Raw genomic sequence first — 8,935 nt, forward strand, 5'->3', positions numbered from 1 at the left:
AAATTCGTGCAGAATATTGTTTACAATTGCTGTATCAATGCTGTAATGCCGTGACCTCTTCGGCAAAATTTTAAATCATGTCGATACCGATTTTCAAGTAATAGTGCTTTAAACGCTTGGCATCAAATTGAATGCAATATTCCGAATATTCCGAATTTGATATCTGTGCTTTCTTGGCCGTGTGACAGAACGACTAGGTGCATTAATCATGTTAACACAGAACTTTATGGTATTCGAGAAACGATGGCATTATGGGTAAATAAACAATGTACTTCATTGTACATCCCAAGCATTTTTATAATGGCGTCATTAGTGGTCACCAGGGTGGCGAAAAACATCATCAGATCGATCCTTTTTTAAGTCTCCTGAACAAGCTTTCGGAACTTATAGGCAACGGTAAGCCAAGCACAATGTTCTAGGCAAGCTTTACCAGTTTTTCGTGCTGTGTTCATAGAAGGTGTACATTTTAAGTTGTTTAGTTCTGAGCTTCCGTGTTGGCAGCCTATTTGAAAACTCCGTTTGATTTTATAGGCTGACTTTTTCAGTAGCTTTAAAATGACATATTGAAAACTGAAAAGGCATCTTACACTCACACCAGCCCGATTCTTTGCGTGCTAGATCCCTTTGATGGTCTCTGACAGCAACTAAGCTTATACATGTATCGTAGTCAACGCAATTTATTATGACAAGACACAAATGTATGAATCGTCGTTTACATAAGTCAGAACATAGTCAGTGAAGTAAAATATTAACTTAAGATGACAAACTGGTGACTAAATGGTTTGCATATTAACATAACTCTATGTGAGAGAATTATCGTTGTACTCTGAACTTCCACTAAACAATAGACAATATAAAAACCAAACAAAATGGCTGCTTCGCAGAATTTAGAAAATTTGGCATTTCATACATTTCAAATATTTGTTGGCATTAAATATCATACCAAAAGATTTTCTTTTCAACAGAATTTTAAAAAAGTCAAAATTTACAGCAAATACCATTCAATGATGCTAGATTTATTTTTAGGATCAGGTCAATCCTGTTATTGTCAGATAACATTATTTGGCTTGTCCATTGGTCAACCCATTCACGACGTTGTTTCTTCTGACTATAGGTATGTTTATTCCAACATGACCATAATAGTTTGACAATTTAGTTGAAAACTTAGAATGAACTTGGCTTGAGTGAATTTAATCTGCATGTGGTACAGTTTGAGCTTCCTATGTACTTGCAGTATCGCTTTAGTCGCTCATTAACGCGCGCTTCGCCATGCTGTAAGGGCTACAAAGTATACTTCTATGAGTGCTATTTTGTTGTATGAAGTAAAGCATAGGGGCCTGTTTGACAATCAAAATATTCCTTTATCCATTTAATGATATATATGATATTACCGCAAACAAGAGTTGTTATAAACGGTCTCTCTTCTGTTTATTTGATACTTAAATTGAAACCCCGATCGCTTGACTTGATGGACTTCTACACGGAAGTTAACTCAAGTAGCTTTTTCCATTATTTCCAGACGACTTCAAGATTATGAAGAATTTGTGTTCTAACAAATTGCGGAAAAGAGAGTTAGAAGGTTTGGTTGCACCGTTTGACCTATTCATGGCTCTGAAGGAACGCGGTTTTCTTTCGGAGAGCAGTACTGAGATACTAATAGAGTTATTTGGAGAAGTAGGCAGATGTGATTTGAAGGAATGCGTTGGGAAGTTTAATGGAAACGATAAAATTTACACAGGTATTTTTTATTCTTATTTTAAAATGAAAGCCGAAAAAAGGACAATTTTAATCTCAGTTAGCCAAAGCAGTTCCTTTAATTAGTTTAAAACAAGTTTAATAATGCCAAATCTGACGATACCTTTGTACAGTATTGAATATATCCTATGATTCATTATGATTTGTACCACTGAAGATTCCTCAGGGATGTCTAACATTTCTCCTATGTGCAAACAAATACATAGTCTACTGTTTAAAATTGTGAAACATGAGCTTCAAATTAAGTCCCAGCAAGCTTCTTGACTCTAATATAAAGCTTATACAAACAAAATTAAAACATGAAACGCTTGTAAATCTAGCCAAACATAGGGGTGCCAGTGGTAACCCTTAACTTGTTGTAGCCATTGCATTACACCAACTAGCTCAGTGCATGCAAACTCCAGCAGGGTAATCAACAAAATCGTTAGTGTGAGCTGTGTCACAGATGAAGTGGTGAATTGCGTTAAAACAGGCAAGTGGCGCCTTAAAAGATGAGTAGTGGAAGAGGGCAAATGACAGTTACATGTGACGTCAGAATTAGACCAATAATAAATTCAGCAATAACCTCGTATTCATTTGTACCTTTAGGGGTCGGGTTTAACTCAGTGCTCCAATTTGTTATTCTCGACCTGATGTCACTCAATCGAACTGAAAAGTGTGCACATTGAATTTAACATAATATTCTTAAAGTTCAATCAAAAACAGTTCGATGGTAGTCAAAACCAAGACAATATACATGTACAATGCATGATCATCGTTTATCATCTTGTATAATATGATCCAAAAGGAAAAATAATTGCACTCTACATAATTTCCACTACCATTAATACTAGAGTTATCCTTACAAATCTGTATATGTGATACAGTAGGCAATTGACATACCCATTATCACTAATCGATGATCAAACTGCTAGAATCATACACGAGGTTCCCCTTCCGACGAGTATCGTTGCAATTGGTGAGATTCCTTTGTAATCCAAGCAGTAAACTAATCTGAAGTCTAGGTTCCTGTGTCGATTAGTTACCCTGAATGGTACTTGCACTTTCTTCAGGGGTTCCACCTTGCAGGACCGTCTCTGTGGTCTCCATTCCAAGAGACTGTAGATAACAAGTAGGGGCATTAATCTGGCACGTTGGTGTTCGCTACACTTCACCAACAGTTCCTAGCTTCAAAACAAATATATGAAGTCAACCTGTAGATGGTAATTTAAACACCTTTTTGAATGCCAAGACAGTATCTGCAGCTGGAGAGGGAGGGTTCCCGGGACCAAAGCGCTCAACCCACCGCCGCCCGTCCCAAGTCGGGGGCAGCTGCAGTAGACTGAGAAGAGCTGATAACAGGATGTAGTGAAGCCTGGGCTTGATAAATGGAGGAACATCGCCCACACTGTACACGTCATAATAAAAGTTGATGCAGATCAAGCCAGGCAACGGCCACCACCCGGCCATGGTTTCAATCCCAAGGGATGAAGTCACCCGCGAATATTGTTTTCAAATGCTTCCTTGAATTCTGCTCACATCAAACTTGGAAAACACAAAAGAACAACGCGAGAACAAACAGAAAGTTCACCTATGGCAGCCTCATCATTAACGAATATGAATCGATGCTCCACAACTATTGCACTGCCAAACACGAGGCGAAAAAATCAAATTGAAGGTTCAGTATTTTTACAAAAACGCAAGTTCACTTCTATACAAGATATGAATGATAACGGTCGTCAATTATGCTAAATGATTATCAGATACCCGTTCGAAGAGTACCAAATATGTCGCTATTGTTTATAAGATCACGACAACAGCAATCGATCATCAAAATTGCATGTGAGTTTCTCAACAGAAATATCCTGTTTGAATAATCACCTTCACGTCTCACTCAGAGTTGATGCAAAAAAAAAAACAAACGACACAGACACAGGTTTTTGGATCAAATGAAAAAAGGGGGAAATGAACTTCATTGTCATACCATTGTTCTCCCTAATGGCTGTCCCATTGCCATTGGTTGCATGGAGTATGGGTGAAGCATAGCCATTATGGCATACCCCACCAAGCCTTCTGACACACAGTGGACTTAAGACATCCAGCACGCAGGACAAGGGCCCTAAGCCGCAATGGCAACCAAAAGCCATTGTGTTCAATTGCAAATGAAACTTAACGGCTGAAGTAGAAATACAAGCCCCCGGATTGGTTAGCGACTGCGTCTTGCCCATGCTACTTGAGGCATAAGGCGAGGGCATGACATGGCCTCTGTAATGGGGACATGGAGAGATATGAGGACATAGTAGTAATGTACTGTGAAAGTATAGGCTAGGTATTGTTCAATTGCGCAGCTGTAGGAATTATTAAAATCCCGTCTAGATAGAGCATGCCAGCACCGGGTTGCATAGGCAATTGAAAGAGATAGCTGGTCGTTTTTATTGCTCCCAAGCTGCACATGGACCACAGTATTGAGAGGGCCATGATTTTTCCGAAAGAGACAATAAAAGATGTAATCTGCAGTGGCTGACGGAAAGTATTATCTGGTTGTGTGATTCTGTAAGTGTACACACACGCCAGTCGACCATGTATTGTGCAATCTAGTTTACAAGGAGGATGACAGCTTACGTCTTTCTCGCTATATCAACAAACATTTCAACCCAATACATTCCCCATAACATACCAGTAGCTAGATAGATTTGTCATCATTCCAAAACAAATGTAGAACGATTTCATTGGATTAAACCATTTATCTATTCAAGTGGAAAAGCAAAAGAATGGTTTAATCTTTTCATTTGCATAATGTAATTTCATCGACTAATCGTAATTATTTACTACGTTTTCGTCTAAATTTTATGTTCTATTACAGATATCTCTTACGGCATTGCATGGCTTGAAGACCATCTCAAGGAATTGTATGTAGAACACTTTAACAAGTTTAAACCACTACCATGGATTGACGCCTTTTCCCTTTACGTCAGTGATGTATACACAAGACTTGAAGTTGTAAAAGTTGACGAGAGAGGTAAAGAATTCAAAAGAAAAGGCTCGATAAAAATTCGACCTACGCGGTCAGAGGGTTGTGTAGTTTCTGTGAATGAAGTGTTTGGATTATCTGGAAGTGGACGAAAAGCTAAAAGAATAAGGATTGAGGGACCACCGGCAATTGGCAAATCAATGTTTTGTCGGAAATTGGCGTACGACTGGGCCTGTGGAAAATTTGACCAATATAAATTGGCCATTTTATTGGAAGTGAGACATGTGCAAAAAATGTCCATAGTCGACAACATATTCGATCAGTTACTTCCAGACGATGCAAATATTTCGAAAGAAGAGCTGACAAAGTTTCTCTCATACAACGAAGACTCTATTTTATTTATTTTTGATGGTTTAGATGAGATTGATAATAGTTTAAAAGCAGATAACAAATTAGATCTGAACAGAATCATTGAGAAGAAGATATTGTCAAAGTGTACAGTAGTTATTACTTCAAGACCTCATGAATGTAATAGTCAATTAAGTGGTTGTGATTTACATTTCAATATATATGGCTTTGCAGCAGAAGATCGTGAGAAATATATGTTGAAGTTCTTCCAACAGGATAAGAAAGCTGTCGAAAAACTAAAACAGTGTATAAGTAATTTATACATCGATGATCAAAATCAGGAAAGTTTTCTAAGAAACCCTTTAAATGTTTTATTTGTTTGTGTTCTTTGGGAGCATCAACCAGACGATGAGTCTTTTCCCACGAAGAGGACTGATCTGTATACAGAAATCCTTGAAAGTATCTTGCATAGGTATTGCTCTAAGAATGATATAGATATCGGTCCTGACGATAGTATCGATCTCGTGAAAGGAGAAGTACCCAGTGATATAAGGACAGCAGTAGACACGTTGGCAGAAATTGCGTACAACACTATGAGGGAAGGAAAAACTCTAATAAACGAGTCTGACATAAAACCTGAATGTCTTTTATCTTTTGGGTTGCTTGTTCGCAATTATGGTATTTCACGTTTAAAGCCAATAAAAGTTTGCTATTTCAGCCATAAAACATGGTTGGAATATTTTGCTGCACGATTCATTGCTACAAGTGATGATCCAATGAAATACATGGAGTACATGTTCATTGATATTGAGAGGTATTACACGGTTTTTACGTTCGTTGTCGGTATGTTGAAAGCAAACGCAGGTTCTCTTTTCGAATACTTTGGAAAGGTTATGAATAAATCCCTCGAAACAAGTGACATCGATGAGACCGTTGTTGATTTTTACTTCACTTTCTGGTTAACACTTCTCAATGAAAGCAATAACTGCGTTCAATATCTTCACTATATGGAGCCAGTCGTTAGTAGATTGTCCCATATCATGTTTACGGAAGTTGGGGAGATAGACAACGGCCATCCTTCATCTATGTACCCTAAACCGTTTATGTGCAAGCGATACTCTCTATGTTTGCATAATTATTACGAGAATGCAACTTTCTTCTTTGAAACGGCCATAGAGATGCTTAAATATCGACACCGAAAACAAGGTAAAAACGAGTCCGACATTTGTCTTTGGTTAACTGCTGATCAGATGGACGAACATTGGGCAGAACGTCTTGTCAGTGAACTTAAAGCCAATTCAGTGTCATTAAAGTGCCTTATTTTGGATGTAAAGGGCACGAATAATTGTGATAATATTCTGCAGCTATTGAAAACTGCTATTCGAGAAACAAAGGTCATAAAACGATTTATGCTGATTGATGAAACAGATGTCGACGACGATGCTTCCATGATCGGGAAAATTGTGGAAAGTGCAGCAATAAATAAGCATATTGACGAATTGTCGATGATTGTACAATCGCCCTGTGTAAAAAAGATTCCGATCAAATTGCTAGAAGTGAACAACTCAAAACGATTCCTAACTAATTTGGACAGCAGTACGGAAAGCGTAGAATTGGCTAATGCGCTTGTAAAATCTACAATGCACGTAAAATTACGTTGTTTTTTTATAGATTTCCAAGAGGACATTCAATCCAAACTCTACAATACGTTTTGTTATGCCGTTCGTCTACAAGAGTCAGGCTTGAAATCCCTGGCTATTTGCTCGCAATTGCTTGACTTTAGCATCATTGATGCTGCTAGGGAAAGCATATCATTGGAGGATTTTCAGTTATCATTACACATTGACGATGTTCTTTCCATGTCTGAGCTGATCGTTACCAACAGACACATTAAGTCTCTTGTAATTTATGTATCGTCTTTAGAAGCAAGGTCTGTGGATTTTGTGGAAGGACATACAACGTCATAGTCCCCGATAGTACTTCTATCGGACGAAGCGATATCTCAACGTCTTCAGTGCCTGTCTAATTCATTCAGATCAAATTTCACATTGGAACGTTTTGCATTTTGCATGGAATTTGAAAGTATGGATACTACAAATTTGCATATGTCTGTTCTTACTGATTTACTATTACCTGTTCATTGCTTCATGTGTATGGGAATGACTGGTTTGGAAAGAATAATGTACCAATTTGTGTCCCGGTCAATCTGTCATCATGAGAAAATACTGAATTATTTAGCGTCAGAGTTTAACCAAGAAGTGACATCATATGAGATCTATGAGAATTGTTTATCTTGGCCTGTTTCTGAATTCACGATGCACCAGATATCTGTAGAGAGACCCGTGACATGGGTATTCTCTTGAAAAGAGTTCCGATCATACCCTTCAATCTTTTGTCCGATCAAATTAAACAAAAGTGTAAAGGATGGTAAAAAATTCATCTCAGCCCATTCCATTATGACCATTTGACTTTTTAAAGTATATAATAATAAGATCAAGCAATCAATCGATCTGTAACAAAAATCAAGTGAATAATTAATAAAGAAACAATATTTTGTGTTCAGAAATTTTATGTTTAGTTGAACTTAATGCAATAGTAATTATTTTAGATAACCTAAATTTTACAATTTCCATTTCAACTGTCATTACCATGTTATTCACGCATATGGTCGCAATCTGTTTGTGCTGATGCCCGTGTGATATACCTAATCAGAAATTTCACTCATCGTTTCATCCAATTATGATAATGATAACGATTCTCTCCTTTGTATTTGCCTTTTAGTCCTCACGTAATAGATTTATCCATTTCGATGATTTTATGTAAAAACAATCTAAATGGCATTATTCATATGCGAAGGTACTTCAGCCTACCTAATACATGTAATATCTAATATTTGCATTAGTTTTTATGACAAGGAGTTCCTTCCAAAGCTGTCAGAACACAGAATAGACATTTATATTTTGATTGTCTACAATTTCCGTTTACGTAACACAAGTGAAGAAATAGCTGTACTTTGTCCGGAGTTTTTTCTCCGACTTCAAGATATATGATTCACATTCCTCTACTTTTTGGTGTGCGTTTTCTTATAACGTCTGTACTAACTTTATCCTTTTTATTGTTTTTCTTACTTAAAGCTAATACAATGTGGATAGTTAGGCTATGTCCTGTGCATCAAGGAGTGGATAACTGCTTACATCTGCGAATGTTTATTCTGAGTAAAATTGACATTTCACACACACCAGCTTACAAGTGTATATATTTGATGAAAGTTTGAAGAATCCTAATGATTTTATGATGACGTTTTGTCCTCTATACTCTTCGGCTGTGTCATCAAAACGTTTTATGCTAAAATAACAATATTGAGAGTAATGATTGTAACTTTCATTTTCAAATGGTTTTAGTTTCTAAGGTCGATTAATTTTTTATGGCTTTGTAATTGGATTGTTTAATATTTCTTTCCTTTTAGCGAGTGTACATGTTGGAATTAGCATGACTGAAAGTAGAGTATGAGTTTGTCAATAATTTCTTATTTCAGAAGTACTACTGTAACAATTTTATGTTTAAAATCAAAATTAAGAAACCAATATCTAGGCCTTTGAGTTGATATCAATGTATTTGCGAAGACATCAAAACTGTACTTTCAATGTGTGAAAATGAATAAATGGTAAAAACAAATTATTCACTGTTTTCAAGATCGTTGTATTAGTGGAAAACGTGCGTGTTGAAAATGATAGTAGTAGAAATACCGTTTCTGGGTACTTTATCTAGAACTCCCCCAATTTCACACCTTTCTTAGTAAAAAACGAACGCGTCCGTTTCTACGACCACCAAAATTTCAAACCTTTCTGGACAAAAATATTATCGATAAAGCATTTTTCCATT

The 8,935-nt window shown here is 36.8% G+C and overlaps 1 protein-coding gene across 1 annotated transcript; it reads left to right on the top strand.

Moving 5' to 3' along the window:
- Nucleotides 1-210: 210 nt before the first annotated feature.
- On the top strand, nt 211-8,731 carry LOC139134069 (uncharacterized). Its single transcript, XM_070700974.1, has 3 exons — nt 211-396; nt 1,520-1,738; nt 4,598-8,731. Exons 1-3 carry the CDS (start codon nt 267-269, stop codon nt 7,018-7,020), a joined length of 2,772 nt encoding a protein of 923 aa, XP_070557075.1. The 5' UTR covers nt 211-266; the 3' UTR covers nt 7,021-8,731.
- Nucleotides 8,732-8,935: the final 204 nt, after the last annotated feature.

The sequence above is a fragment of the Ptychodera flava genome, chromosome 5, assembly GCF_041260155.1.
Source record: "Ptychodera flava strain L36383 chromosome 5, AS_Pfla_20210202, whole genome shotgun sequence".
Lineage (NCBI taxonomy): Eukaryota > Metazoa > Hemichordata > Enteropneusta > Ptychoderidae > Ptychodera > Ptychodera flava.

Bases quoted from the DNA above. Each gene is read 5' to 3' on its own strand.
- LOC139134069 (XM_070700974.1), top strand. From the start codon at position 267: ATGTACTTCATTGTACATCCCAAGCATTTTTATAATGGCGTCATTAGT. The intron at 397-1,519 runs GTAAGCCAAGCA...CATTATTTCCAG, and splicing joins TTCGGAACTTATAGGCAACG to ACGACTTCAAGATTATGAAG. The intron at 1,739-4,597 runs GTATTTTTTATT...GTTCTATTACAG, and splicing joins AAACGATAAAATTTACACAG to ATATCTCTTACGGCATTGCA.